Source organism: Rhamphochromis longiceps, linkage group LG11, assembly GCF_057381845.1.
Source record: "Rhamphochromis longiceps isolate RC_006_pf linkage group LG11, R_longiceps_female_GT1.1, whole genome shotgun sequence".
Classification (NCBI taxonomy): domain Eukaryota; kingdom Metazoa; phylum Chordata; class Actinopteri; order Cichliformes; family Cichlidae; genus Rhamphochromis; species Rhamphochromis longiceps.
The window spans coordinates 22,954,009-22,969,616 of record NC_140567.1 but is presented as its reverse complement, the minus strand read 5'-3'; the positions used below and the strand labels follow the sequence as shown (position 1 = coordinate 22,969,616).

At 41.5% G+C, this 15,608-nt stretch overlaps 1 protein-coding gene across 2 annotated transcripts in view; it reads left to right on the top strand.

Annotated features, from left to right (window-relative positions):
- efna4 (ephrin A4) overlaps positions 1 to 13,403 on the top strand; it is a 35,394-nt gene extending 21,991 nt beyond the window's left edge. The window contains exons 3-5 of one of the 2 annotated variants that reach the window (XM_085423001.1): positions 5,650 to 5,718; positions 10,901 to 10,927; positions 11,522 to 13,403. In XM_085423001.1, coding sequence (XP_085279127.1) covers positions 5,650 to 5,718; positions 10,901 to 10,927; positions 11,522 to 11,604 — 179 coding nt within the window. In that variant the 3' untranslated portion in view covers positions 11,605 to 13,403. The remainder of the gene's footprint in view (positions 1 to 5,649; positions 5,719 to 10,900; positions 10,928 to 11,521) is intronic. The other variant, XM_085423003.1, reaches the window with a different exon arrangement.
- Positions 13,404 to 15,608: the final 2,205 nt, after the last annotated feature.

Sequence of the window (15,608 nt, the reverse complement as noted above, 5' to 3'; positions counted from 1 at the left end):
AAAGGCAGGCAGAGAAGCAGACGGAGGTAGAGAAGCGTGGAAGAGTGACACGGGGAGAAAAAGAGCAAAAGATGGACACAGTCTCACAGTACGGGAAGGGTGGGGGGAGAAAGGGATGGGAGGATGGATGAGTGGAACCCAAATGGGAGAGAGAAAAGTGGGGAACAACAAAAGTGATGGATGGAAATGAAGGAAAAGAAAGAATCTTTACATAAATTACTGCTGCGGTCTGAGGGACAATGGAGCATTGTGAGGGTATGAGACACGCTCACGCACACTAACACACACACACAAACGTATGTATGTACGCACATGCACACTGGGCTATTGTGGTAGTTCATGCCAGTTCACAGAAAAGCAACAATAGGTCTTACCCCCTGGTTTGGGTCACATCGGGCTTTGGGCGATTGTGTGTGTTTTGTCCACATCAAAGATAGGGCGTAAAGTTGGTCCAAATGTCTGGCTCTGGGGTGTGTGCACTGAATGGGCCCGCAGCACCGGAGACTGCATAATGGCATTAGCCCGGGAGAACAGTACAATGGTATTAGAAACACTAATGGCATTAGTTGGCTGAGTCTGAGCCGGGCCCAGCTCATCTCTCCCACAGACTATGACAGTGACAACCCACTGCCTCCTGGTCTCTGCCCTACTGCTCACCCTGCTGACCAAGACCCATTGGGTCTCCATATCTAGATCCCCAAAAACAGGAAACACCTTTACATCCTCTGATAGTCAGCTCTTCCCAACAGTGGCCAGAGTAATGGTGACAAAGAGAGCTTAGAACAACAGATCTCACTGCTTTGACAACAATCACAAGAAATTTGAAAAATGCGGCAGATAAAGGAAAGCCGAGGAAACGAACAAAGGACTTGACATTTGGAGAGTCACCAGTAAATTATTACAAATAGGAAAACGCAGAAACAGTTAACAAAAGCTTTGAGTTGAAACATTATGAACTGATGGACATAATTCAGAGCCCAGTGTCATAAAATTGCAATGCATTTTTTTTCACCATTTAACAAAAAGACTGGAGCGTGTCACTTTTTCCACTATACAGGGCCCTCAAAAACCACAATGGAATCAAAACAGCGTTGCTAATAACAAGCACACTCATTCCTTTTACAGTTTTTACTGCTCTTTACTGGTGGCTCCCTTAATTCTTCGTGGCACATTTTCTTTTTTTTCTTTTTTTTTTTTTTTACTATTTAGATAATTTATTAATATAAGTCTTCCAAATATGTTTCAGCATGTAACTGCTGAGTTACAGGATTTGCTTCAAGAAGGAAATGTCACTTAGAGTGATGGAGAGTGACGCTTTTTTTCACCCAGTTTTCACCATCATACCAGCTTTATACTGGTCAGACACCAGAGAACAGTCATAGTGGTCATGTAATATCTGCTTTTATACTGTAGGTCAGGGGTGTCAAACACAAGACCTGGGGGCCAGAATTGGCCCAGCAAAGACCCTAATCGAGCCCACTGGACAGTTTTGGAAAATGTGAAAGATGGCATAGATTTGGATTTTTCATAGGTCTTTTTTTTTTTTTTTTTTTTTTTTTTTTTGGAAGTGACATCAGAAACAGCAGCATGTGACATCACGTGATGGCGGAGCTTCAGTTCATCCTTTGTCATCCTTTTTTTTTTTGTTTTTTTTTAATAGGACAGGGGGAAAGAATGAAAGAAAGAGGGGGAGAGGAAGAAAGAAAACCAAAGGGGAGAAGAGACGGTGAGAAGGGGGGGAAGAGAGGAAAAAAAAAAAAAAAAAAAAAAACTCCTGGGTCACCTGTATGGAGAGAAAGAAAACAAAAAAAACAGGGGAGACAGCAAACAACAAAGAGCAACATAATAATAAAAAAAAAAAAGCACCATCACAATAAACTAGCTAGCAGTAGATATCAGTAGATACTAAATAATAAACGATATTGTGCAGCACGCAAGATAGACAGCGCACAGTGTGCTTTGAGGCAGCAGCCAAGAAAGCTGTAGTCCGCATCTGTGAATACCCATGTGTACACCTGTGTGCATACCTGTGTGCATTCCAAAGGTTTCTCCATGTAATGATCTGCTAGAGAGTGTGGGGAGCCACAGCCCTGTCCTCTATGGTATCAAGCAGGTATGGAGGAGATCAAAACTCCAGACATCCAGAGGCACCCAGAACACAAGAGACCAAGGAAGACCCACAGAGGGGCAGCCGCGCCACTGTCCCAGTAAGAGCTAAGGAGAGTCCCAGATGAGAGCTCATTCAGCAGCCGCGGAGCAGAAGCCAGGGGGAGTTGCAGTGACGCGCCCGTGAGCTCCGCCGGCAGCCAGCTGTGCCTGAGTGACCGAGCCCCAGGCCGAGAGGCCGGGGGCACCCCACCTCCAAAGTGGCCCGAGCGAGCCCCAATAAGCGGCCGCCAAGGAGTGAGCCGGTGTGTACCCGGACACCCACCCCCAGATACAAAGAACCACCAACACACCGACACCTGAGGGAGTCCGCCACCGGCAGGGGAAGTGGTGGTGGGTGGAGATAGGCCTCCAAACCTTGGAGGGCCCGAGATGTCCCCAGAGAGGTGGCGTCTGATACCCAACCTGACATATAGACACAGACATACAGGCACACACAGACACAAACATCCATTCCCACCCTCATGCTCTCATATGTACTTCACACTCAACCGACGTGGAGACAGACATAAAGGGACGCTGTATACACGATCACACTCCCCAAGCGTACTCTACTAACCGGGTCTAGGTACCCTTGCCCCTGGAGGGGGGAACTGCACCCAGACCCAGGTGGTGTTACCCTTTTCCCTGCGGTGGGGAGAGGCAGGGCACATTTTCAACGAAGTGCTAGGAACGTTTTGGTTCATATTGACGTGATAGCGTCACACATGCTGCAGAGTTCTTGTCTCTGTGATGTGAATCTATCGTTCCACCACATCCGATGTTGCATTCAGATCTAGTGACCGTGGAGTTCATTTAAGTACACCAAACAGATTTTCATGTTCAAGAAACCAGGTTAAGATGATTTGTGCCTTATCCTGCTGTAGTCATAAAGGGATAGACATGGCCAGCAACAATGCTCAGGTAAGCTGTGGTGTTTTAAACAATGTTTGTACTTCCAAAAAAAATAAATAAATAAATAAATAAACAATGTTTGTAGTAAGGTGTCCAAAGTGTGCAAAGAAAATATCCCTCACCATTACACCACCGCTAGCTTGAACTGTTAATACAAGCAGGATGCTTTTATTTTTACACCACATTCTGACTCTAACATCTGAATGTTGCTGCAGAAAGTCCAGGCAACATTTTTCCAAGCTTCTGTTGTCCAGTTTTGGTGAACCCGAGTGAACTCACTTTCCTATTCTTAGCTGACAGGGCTGGCGCCCGCTGTGGTCTTCAGCTGTTGTAGCGCAGGTGCTTTAAGATTTTACATGGTTGTGCATTGCATAGCTTTCTTGTAACAAGTGAGTTAAGTTACTATTGACCTCTGACATCGCCTAGAGAACTGTTGCTCACTGGATGTTTTCAGTTTTTCTCTGTAAAAGTTAGAGATGGTTGTGTAGGAAAATCCAAGTAAAGCATCAGTTCCTGAAATACTCACACCAACCGGTCTAGCACCAACAACAACCATCCCATATGGAAAAGAAAAAGTAAAAACTTATAAAAGACTTGCATAAGATGTGGCCTACTTCATATAGTGAATCATATCAGGCTTACATGATTTACTCATGAAAGTGGCCACTTTCTCATTACTTTCATATATTGTCTTAGTAAGTATCCAAAACTTACAAGTTTCATTTATATAATTTTTCAAGGGATCTTATATCTGTTTTCACTCTTGTATGCTTTTCATACAAGTTTCACACAAAACAGATACAAACTTTATAAGATTTATATATATCGTTTCCATATGGGATGCTACGTTCAAAGTCACTTTAATCGCCTTCCACGTTCTGGGGGTCAGTAGAAGCAGGTTGTCTCAAGCATGTCTACGTGCTTAAATGTGTTGCACTGCTGTCATTTGATCAACACAAATAGCTGATTAGATATTTGCATTAACAACGAGTTGACCTTCTGTGCCTAACAAAGTGGCCAGTGGGTGTAGATGGTTGTCACTCCATTTATTCCTATGAAAGTTGCTAAAGTAGAAATTCCCACCAGCTTTCTGACTTTGTGAAATTCGTTTTATCTGGGAAAAAATGTACCAGTGTGTGACGAGTAGATGCTGCAATTTATTCATTCAGTTTGACCGTTTACATGTCTGAATGTAGATCTAGAGGGTCTGTTAATAAACTCTGGATCCTGCCAGCTAAAAGTAGAACTTTAGAAAACACATTTGATGAAAAAACTGAATTAACATTTTGTGTTGAATAATGATCATAGTGAATTGTTTTGAGACTGGGCTATGGAGTAATTAACAAACTAGATGATCTTTTTTAACCATTAACTTAACATTAAGTTGCTCAGTTCATTTGAACCTGTGTTGTGGCAGTGTAGCTATATTTAATCTCCCGATGTGCTAACATTGGTTAGTAGAAACGTTTTAATCTATTGTCATTTCTGAGTGCCCCTTAAGTAATAATGTTTTTGGGAAAGTGCCTTTTGTCTTAGACTTACAAGTGCATGTAAGACAGATTTTTTTAACCGACTTAGCTTTAAAGCATATTTGGGTAAACAGAGCTCTGGTTCTTTGGCGTAGCAGTGGTAGCACACCAGCTGCTATGACACGTTGAAGTGGCTACTCTGTGAAAAAGGCCCATTATGCTAGCACAATGGAGCATCATATTTTGTAAACCTTGTTTCATTTTCAGTATTATTTGTTTTTCTATGAACACAATAAAAAAAAAAGCTTTGAAAAGCTGGATAACTTGACATGTTTTAGAGAGGTGAAAGATGGGCGAACGAAGAGCGTGTTACATTTCTGTTAAAACCGCAAGGTTTGAACAAATTTTGGATTACTGCGCTTTCAAATTGCCCTTCTAGTTCCTGTTTGTGATGGAGCTGCTTCAGTCGTCATAAGCATAACCCAGTTCTGCAGCTCCACTGTCACTCTGTGCTGTACCACAGACTTCTCGGAGGACTTGCTGCGTCTTATCAGTCGAAAGTGTCGGTACAAAGTGAGACAAACTGTTGGTAATCGTACACTCGACTTGTGTGTTGGGCCTTGAATTTGTTGCGTTTTTATTCAAAGATAAAAAGCCTTTAACTGCAGTTTCCAGACACATTTGTTTTGCAAAAGCAGCGTTAGAGTGGCAGGTAATACCGCTGATGTTTGCCTGTGTTCCCATGTGAGCCATAATCTGAGTGGATCGAAAGTGTTGCGTTCTGTAATGGTTGCACTCTCGATTGTGTCGCATTGTTTTTTATTTAGTTGTGTAGATGAGTGTGATGAGTACACACAGGGAGTGTTTTTTGGGGGGGAGATGTCATGAGTTATTGATATGGTTAAAACAGAAAACCTAAATAAATAACCTTGCTGTTCCTTAAGCTTATAATATGAATTCACCAGCAGGAGCACAGGACTTCTCAAAGAGTACATTTCTGTTTTGGAAGAGTTTCATTCAGCAAGTGTTAATTACATTTTTTTTAATATTGGCTAACCGATTGTTGGATTTATTAAGTGTGAAGCTTAGTTACATTTTTTCTTTTCCTTGTTCTTTCCAGCTCTACCCACAGATGAAGGCCCTCCTCTGCCATGTATGAAGTTGCGCGTCACAGTGTGCTGTGCGCCCAGTGAGTACACTCCTCTTTTCATCTGTTGTTTCTTTCATGCTCACCCCCGCCCCACTTTGTACACCAAGACACTCTTTTCTCTGCCTCTCACATCTCTGCTACATGGGCTGTATAGCATCATGTTTAGACTTCTGCTTATCCCCTCTAAAGTACCTTCTGCTTTCTTCTCTTTTCTCTTTTTTAAAAATTTGTGCCGTAATCATTGAAACCTAACGCATCTGTATGCTTCAAAATATTTATCTTTACCATATAAATGAGACAACATCTTCTAAAACACATTTTACCCCTCCCCTACTCTCTCCCTCGCTCTCTTTTTTTAAAACTACCTTCCTCATTCTCTCTCAATCACTCTGTCCCCATCTGAAATTCCCAGAGTTGATCTAATCCAGAGCCCGCCTGGAGTAATGTTAGTCTTCCAGTCCAGTGAGCTGCCCATTCCGGTTGGGAATGTTGCCCAGTCACAGTGGGAATCCCTGTATAGTTGTCAGTGTGTGCGTGGGAGCCTTTCTATGTGTACTACCAAGTGCGCTTTTTTTTTGTTTTGGTGGGTTTCTGCATCTATGGGCCTTTGCGTGCATTCTTCTGGAGTTCAATTTGTACAAGTGTAAGTGTGTGTGTGTGTATACGCCCACATGCGTGTCTCAGACGCCCGTCCCAGTTCCCATCCCAGTGTTATCTGCAGGGGGTTTGTTGCGCTAACACGCACTTGTACTAAAGAAACTGGTGTCGTGGTTGTCTAATCAATCAGCACTGACTAAATTCATCAGTTTGGGAAAAAAAAGAGAAGACAATTAAAGTGGAATAAAAGGAGCTCCGGCCGTCTCCGAATGGTTCTCACCGTCCTGGTGATACGGGGAGTAATTTGCTGCGTTATTACCAGAATGAAGGCTGATGACTTTTTTTATATGCTAATTATCCTGCTGTCATTAATTAGAAATACCACAGATAGTTGTTCAGTGAGAAAATGCTAATGCAGTCTTGACCTTCTGACAGCTTTTCCCTGATCAGCCCGTCTGAGCCAAAAATAATCAAAATATTTGCAATCACCTGGATCGTGCATGCAGGGAGACATGAGTTTGACTTTACTGTAAGAATCTATTTACTTCATAGCAGAAAGACTTCCCCTTCAAAGATAAACATATGTCAATGTACTGTTCCTTGTCTCATTTTTTCCCCTCTCAGCCTCTCATCCTATTTCTTAACCAAAACTAATCCCGACTAAATTTCAGGATCTCCGTCTCCTTGTCTTTGACTCCCCCCACTACTCCAACCTCCTGCTCTTTCTTTCTTCAGTCTTCTGTCATTCCTGAAGTGGCACTAATCCCCCCCTTCTCTCTGTCTCTTCAGCTCTCTCCTCCCTTCCTCATTTTTTATGATCTTTCGCTACTGGAGCAAAACTAATCTAGGCACCATCCATAGCAGTGTCTTACACGTCCTCCCCCCGACTCTCCCACCCCACCCCACCCCCCCAGACCCCGCCCCACTCCACCTCCCCTATCTTTCCCGTGTTCTCTCTATCTCTTTGTTGTATCTCCATATCTACAGTTATTCACCGACTCCCCGTCTTCCCGTTTCTCTTCTTCGCTCCATCTCTGTCACGCACACGCTGTGCGGCGAGTGCGTTGGGATGAGCATGCATGAGGCCGGCGAGATGGGAGCAAATTAGATGGATGAGAGAGGAGATGAAGGAGAGTTGTAGGATTTCTCTTTCTCTCTTTGGCTGTCCATTAGTGGCGGTTTACCACAGCTGTTGTTGTGTTGTTCCCTGTGGTAACATCTCGCATACTCCCTAGTTCCTTCCTGCTCAGGTTCCCTTTTATCTGACAGGTAGCATGGCAGCAGGGCACACAGTGCCTTTATACTCGCTGAGTGTGTGTGTGTGTGTGTGTGGCCGCTGGTGATGGCAGGTCCTGTCCTTCAGCTACATCTCTTATCTAAACTTCAAAACACGCACCTCCCTCCCTCCTCCTCCTCTTTTTACAGAAAGAAGCCCATATAATTAAAAGTTCAATACGGGGATGCCCCTGTTATGGGTGTTTGAATTTATTATAGGAGTGCACACACACACACAAAATGACCCACTGCCTCACAACACGACTGAAGGACAGAGTGGTGACAGTGAGCGAGTCCATCAGGTACGCTGTCATTGCTCCAAGGTCAGCTACCACTCTCCGGTCCCTCGATCTCCTCTCCAGTGTGTGAATGTGTGTTTATCGCCTTAATTTAACCAAAGAACACAACAAAGTAGGCAGGGCAGACTCGTTGACACGGGAGGCTCCTAATGATGTTGTGCACACATGGCTCTCCGCGACGTTGTTTCCCTAACTTGTTTTTTGTCGTGTTGTAAAGCGTGTTTCGGCTCTTTAGGCTTCGGTTCTGAATTTTAGCACAGCGATGTGTGTGATGATGTGATGTTTAATTGAGCAAAACTGTCAGGAATCACACAAGAGAAAGGACTTTGCTGAAAGCCTGTGTTGCATCAGAAAACAGGGCTTTGAATCGGCATCAGCAGACTGCTGTCGTGTGAAATCTGTGGCGCCCTGCAGCCCTCAATTGCATCTTTCATTGGCTCGCTTTGCCTCTTACTCTACGCTCACCTTTTTTTTTTTTTTTGTTGTTGTTGTTACGCTGCAACTTTTTCCCTAAAACTCATCCTGTTGTGTTTATCTCTCTTGTTCTTCTTGTCACTCTGTCTCGCTGCCTTTCTGTTTTTCAGCCGTCCTACTGTGAGAAACCATTACAGACCAACTCTCCTCTCTCTCTAATTGATTCCCTTTCTCTCTCTGTCTCTCTTCCCTTTTTTTCTGCCGTTCTCCTGCTGTGAGCAGTCCGTTACATTCATTTCAGTTTACAGAGCTTCACCATTTTCCCCACTTTCTTTCTCCCTTTTTTCCATCCATTTTTTTTTTCTAATTTCTTACTCCAGTGCCCTCCTTAACCCCCTCCCGCCCAAATACCTTTGTACCCTCTGAACTCATTATACTCAGGGACAAGACTCGAACAGCGACGTGCACAAACCGCTCGCCCAGCCGAGCTCGCTCGGATCCCGAACTTCGGACTCAAAATGGACTTTCCCCGTCTTCATCGATTTGCGCGTTTCGTTATTCGTTCGCGATTTTATTTTTGTTTTTCAGTTAAGCGATTAAAAATCAGATTTGGTTAACGTTACCTCCTGCTCGTGTAAAATGGCGGCATGAGAGGAGAGGTGGGATGGTGGAACATTGTCTGTCTCTGCAGTGGGGCGTTATGCTGACTGAAGAACACACACACACACACATTTCCACCGCCATACACACACATTCACTTAACCATGGTTGTGCATGTACAGTTACACATGCGGCTTGTTTCTGACTGCAGTGCAGAGAGGGCACTCTTCTTGCAGTCACGCCACCATGGGCACCATTTTGTCGCGGGGGGCTCGCCATGACCATAATTGTGATGTTGACACAAACGAATGTCCGAACATTCGGCTTCTGCGCAAATGATGTGATTAAAGTCGGATCAAAACACACATATCAAACACACCCGGGCAAACACAAGGCATTTATGAGCAAATTTTATTTTCCACCTGCGCATTATGTGCGAGTTACACGTAACGCTAACTGTTAGTGTACCGTTGAGAAGTTTTACTCTTAAAATACAGGTTTTATTTTTTTTAAAAACTAACATGAATAAGCTTTCCCATCCAAATGTCCACCTATATAAAGATATTAATATATTTTCATTGTACAATTTCAAGTTGAGAAGCAATTTTGTGGTCCTTGAAATGCGTTTAAATATTTTTATTGTACATATTTTAAATAAACAATTTTGAGAACATTTTCATGGAGCGCAGAAAGGCCGTTTAGATAGGAACTCTCTGCTACTTTTGTCTGTTTGCTTTTGGGGGGGGGGGTTCCCGCTGTTTCTCACACACTTACACACACATACTCACACAAGCTCTGCACAAGGCCCAGACCTCTAATCCTTTGTTAACCCTTAGATGGTCACTGTTCGCACAGAAATAATGTAGTGACTTGTGTCAGCACAACAGTCACACAGGAAGAAACTGTGGGATATAGCGTTAGTTATCCTGGCATCATCGATACACATTCTGCGTGTGTGTGTGTGTGTGTGTGTGTGTGTGTGTGTGTGTGTGTGTGTGTGTGTGTGTGTGTGTGTGTGTGTGTGTGTGTGTGGTGCAGGTATTATTAATGTTGTGGGGTCTGAAATCTGCAGTCACGTTATGGGGACGCGTCTTCCTTATGGGTGCACACAAGCAGTTAAGTTACGGTTACATCTCCAGGAAATAAATGCAGTTTGTGTCTTGTGAGCGTTCAGGGTTGCAGTTCTCCGAGGTTGGTTCAAGGCCATAGATTCATTTAATAACACCTGCAATTGTGCAAGCTCATCCTCGTTCCCTGACCCTCTGTACGCTCTCACTGGTATTGTATGGCGCTTCTCTATCAGGAGGGATTTTTAACCGTTTTCAGCCCCACTACCTGTATTTTTTTTGTCCTTTCTTTAAGCCCTCCCTGTTCCTGCATCATAGCATCCTCCATTCTTCCCTCCATTATTTCCTTTTAGTCCCCCTCCTGCTGAGAAAGTGACGCCCAGACACAAACAGCCTCTTATCCCGTCTCTTTCTCTCCCTCCCTTTTCTCTCTGTCTGACCTTGTTTCAATCTTTCCAACCTTCTTTTTTTTTTTTTTTTTTTGTGCCGTACTTTCTCACTCGAGTCTCCACTGCTCTCCCTTTCATCTTCTGTCCACTTCTTGGTTTCGCTCTGTCATTTTGAATTTTCTTTTATTTTTCCCTCCCTCTTTTTCATTTCCTGTATCCCCTCTGTATAATTTTGATCATTCTTACTCTTTCTAATTTACATAACACTATCTTTTCCTGTTGCCATGCTTCTCAAGCTCTTTTTTTTATCCGACCTTTAGAAGAATTTGCATAGGGGACATATTTAGGGTTGCACAGCCAGTCAGTACTCATTTTTCATGGCGTTAGTCTTTGAGTAATGGTAAATACCTTCCCCTGGTCATTTGTCTGTTTCTTGCTCCTCTTGTTCCACAAAGCAGCAGCTTTATTGAGAAAGTTAAGCATGGAAAAAATGACTAATCAGCAACTTGTTTCTTTGCCTCAACTTTATCTAAATCTTTTCTCTCCCACCCCCACCCCCCATCCCACTTGCTTATTCCAGCATCAGAAGGTTCAAAACAAAAACAAGGTGAGATGCAACGTCTTAAACTGGAGTTACTTACAATCTTTCCGCCATATGTGCATGCTTACACGATTAACAGACAGGTCGCACCTCTGTGTCTTCTCTCATTTACTGCAATGTTCAAACACGCTTTAAACGTAAGATAAACAAGTCAAAAGAAATGGAACAAAAGCAATTGCTGAATTAATGGACATTGATGTGTCGCTTTACCAGCCTCCACTGGCCTGGGAAGTTTCCACAAATAGATTTTAACCAATTCGACCACAAGGGCATTAGTGATTTGTGGCGCTGATGTTAGTTGACAAGATGTAAAACACAATCAGTGCTCCAGTTTGACCTAAAAGTGTTTAATGGGGTTGGGGTCAGGGCTTTGTTTAAGCCAGTCAGTTCATCTAGTGCTACTCAGAAAACCCAGAGGCTTTGCAAAACTGTTGCTATTAATTTGAAGGCGAGTTGGTATCTGAATTAACATCATATCCTGTCACTGTTTAGATCTCTCTTGAAAAGCAAGGACAAGCCCAAATCTTAGAAAACAGATTTGAGCAAATTTGTGTATATGTCGTGTATGAGTTGAAGATTTTTCATACATCTCTGTTTCAGAAACCGTACCTCTAAGTAGTGGATCCTCACTCAGGACAGCGTCACCGCCGCTCCTCCTCATCGTGCTCCTGTTGACTACCTGAACTGTCCGTCCTCATCGCTGACCTCCCACCAGTTCTCCGTGGGAATGTGGCGTACAAGTACGCCTCTGCACTACTTGTGAATTACACAATGCCATATTTGCTAAGCTATTGCAAAATGACACTTATTGCCTCGTGGCTGTTTACGTGTGAAAATCTGGAAAGAATCGGACATCTTCTCCAAAACGGGGCCACGGTGAGACAGGAACTGACATTATGAATCACAATGATTCATTTCTGATTATTTTGTTTTCCTACCTGTTGTGTAAGTAATACCACTTAATATCAATTCTACAGCTAAGCCTGACTGTAAGACTCATATCCCAGTCTGATTTCAGAGGAATAATGAGTCAGTCTGGACCCGTACCAAGTTTTTCTTTGTTTCTTGTTTTGTTTCTCATTTTCAACCTGGTGAAAAGTGGCCAAATAAACACATACTACTGTACTTAGCGGCTCAGGTTAGAGGTCACTAGTTAGCTGGTGACTTCTTTACTTTGTTCTGACATGCTGTACTTTGCTATGCGCAAATACCTGAATGATCCTTCATTGCCTCATTTCTGACGTGATCGAGACACATGTGTTCTACTTTTTTAACTAATTAGATTTTGAAACAAAAGGCATTTTCGGAGGAACTGGGGAATATTCTCGAAGAGGGAGGCTGGGTTCCTGCGCCCCCTGCTGGGATTAAACTGGTTGTACTGGAGTTGAACTGGGTTTACCGTAAACCCAGAAACTGGACACTAGAATCTGGTGCTGTATGTTAATAATGGGACCTGGGACAGCGTTTGTCCTCTCTGATTTGCCACTCCACTGTTCTGCATCTGCACCCTTAATAAGCAGAACGGAGAGGTTTATGGGTAGCTGGACAGCATCAGCTCATCTCACTCCACTGAACACACTGTGGAACTGATTGGTTGATTCTCCTGTTGGTCCAGCAGTTGTGCAGATAAGGATACAAACTATTTGCTCCTTTAGTTGTTCTTTGTTTTGTTTTGTTTTTCACATGTTTTCCTTTAGCTTTTGCTGTATAGTTAATATAATCTGCCAGAAAAAAAAGATGTATTGACTATGCAACACATTTTAGTGAGAACTTACCTTTTTTATTTAACAACAAAAATTTGACTAAAAACAATGATTTTTTTTTTCATATGTGTGCATTTACTGGTATATTTTTCAGTACGCTCTGCTGTGATGTAGTTTCTCAAGCTAAGTGATTTAAATGTTGTTTATTTCTTGTTTTTGCTTTTTTGTGCTTTTAAAGAAAGTCCTTCCAAATTATAGACACTCGTTTAAAAAATCCTAACAAATTAAAATTCATTTATTTTTCAAATTAGATATTTTTAAATTAGAGAAGACGTACATGTGTATTTTTCATTGAAATTAAATTAAGGTAATATATTTATTACATCACAAAATTATCTACCCAAAATATTTGAGTGACTTGTGTTAGAAAAATCTGTAGGTTAATTGTACACGTTATCCTAGCTTTACATATATATAATATTTGAGTGTCAACTTGAGTGTCAAAATGCTGTAAATCGCACCAATCATGTCAATGTTTTTTTTTTTATATATATCATTTTATTCTTAAATGGGTGACAAATGTTTGAAGATTTTTTTTTAAATATCCTGGTCAGTGATGTAGTTCTTCCCCCAACATCATGTAGTCTACTACTAGGCGGTTTATGTGTGTTCTGCTTTCACATTTTAGTGAAGAATGTAGCTTCTTCTGTGAAGAGCCAACTGCAATCTGAGCCTTTTTTATGTGGCTAAACAACAAAATAAATATGATTGCATTTAAATGGTTTGAGTACATGATTATTTATCTTTTAAACATATTGAGTTGTTTATGTAACCACCGTCTCAGTGACGACACACACACACACGTTTTTATTGGTGGGACACACACACATTCATTCAGTGCAATACACCAGAGTATAGAGATAAGGAGACTTCTGGGACTTGAAATGACCTTGTGGTGTAAGAGGCCGTTGTAATGTGAGTAACCTAGTGGAATATCGAGCAGAGTTTTTATCTGTGGGGCCAAAGCCTGATAAGATTCAGATACCCAATAGACTTCAAGTATTAATAGACTTTGTAGCATCATAGCCCATACATTGACCTTAAGGTAGTTATTTTCGGTCAGGTCGAAGGCTGGTTTTAGCCCTAAAGGAGATGTTTCTGTTTTATGTTTTTTTTAAAACATAGAGGTGTTCATCCAAATAAGCTGTAAATGCATTTCCATTTATATAGGCTGTAATATAGAATGTGAAGATTGTGAAGCTAGGGAGGCAATTTCCTGGATAATGGGACTAATGCTTCTATTTCATGGTTTATGATCTCTTCTGATGACATGTTTGGTACTGTTGAGGCATGTTGTTGTGAAGTGGCTTTGATTTTTGACCTTCACATTCCAGAGCTCATGCTTGGATTTTTATTTATTTATTTTTTTACCATTGAGAATGATAAAGTAAGCATACTCAAATCAGCAGAAAGAGAATTATGCTTTTAGAGTGGTGTAAAAGGACTTTATAAGCAGTAGCACCTCTCTGTGTGTTGCGTGTTAAATTGCATGGATGTTTACTCCTGCAAAAGCATGCACACACCAAAAGCTTTCGTGTAATAGTTCTAGCTTTGATTTAAAACCTGAAACACTGGAGCAATCATATTCTGATATTTTATTCCTCACTTTATGGATGTTGACTCTTGTTATGTGTTGATATGCAAATGCTGGAATTGAAGTAAACGTCCAAAACGAAGTTTATAATTGTAGACAGATGTTGCCGTATAATATAAATTTAGAAGATCGTAAAAATCCCACCAAGTTTCCGCCGAGGTTTTCCGGGATGACTGCATTCATAAACAGTTTATGCAAGGCCAAATTTACTTTTTAACTATGTCTGACAAAAAAAATAATTCTTACAAGATGAAGCAGAGCTCCGCAAATAACCCTGTAATTACAGTGTATGGAATTTCGGGACTGCAGACTCTGTTGTCACATGTTGACCCACATTTGATTGCAGCTCGGCTGAATAATAAGGCTTGCATTGTTGGTGTTGATTACATATTTTGAAATATAAGATGTTAGATATTAATAGAGACAAAGAATATTTATCTGCGTTAAAATTTCAATTAATTTTATGTGTTTTACATTTGTGTGGTTATAGTTTAGTCACTCAATTCAGGGCTTTTTCATTGTTTGTTTTAAGGGTGCAGTCTTGGTTTTTTGGTGTATAGATTATATACTTTTTTTTTTTCAAGAGTCCCCTGAATTTGCTGTAGTAAAATTATGTCTGGGATAGAAGACGCTGTAATGTTTTCCTACTTGGAGAATGCTTTTCAGAGCCTCTCAGCATGTAATCAGCACCTCGATCGTGTATATTTCACATTTTTCAGAACCAAAGTGAAGTCAGATGAGAGAAAGCATGCCCTCCTGAATACATTAGGTTCCTAATAAAATGTGTTTCAAGATCTGAAATGTGCTGCTTAGCTTTTATTTCAGTCAAAAACTAATATCATCACCTCTGGGGAAGCTGCGTTCCCTTTCTTTGGTCATTCTGTCGCTGGAAGCCTTCATCTGGCACCAAACCTTCAATGTGTTATTTCAAACGATGTTCATGTATTATGTATGTTTTTGTCAACATTTCTTGTAGGGATATTTTTTTCAGCCTTCACTATTCAGCATGATTTATGTATATAATGTATATATTTATGCAAGTTTCACAACAGTCTGTAAGTATCAAATTCTTCTGAAAGTGGAAGCTTTCACTGGACTCACCTGTAAGCAGAAGTTGTACCTACGAGTAAGATTCGAGAAATGGTGGCTTTCTAAGCCAGTCTACACGAGCGTGATATGAAAACTGAAGCTCGGATTGCACAAACACTAAGAACGATTCTTTAGTGATAATCGTGGAAGCATCCAATAATTCAACTTTTTAAAGAAAAGGAGTGTATTTGTTACTTTTTTGTACATGTTAGTTTAGCGATTTATATCAGTAATTTAACTG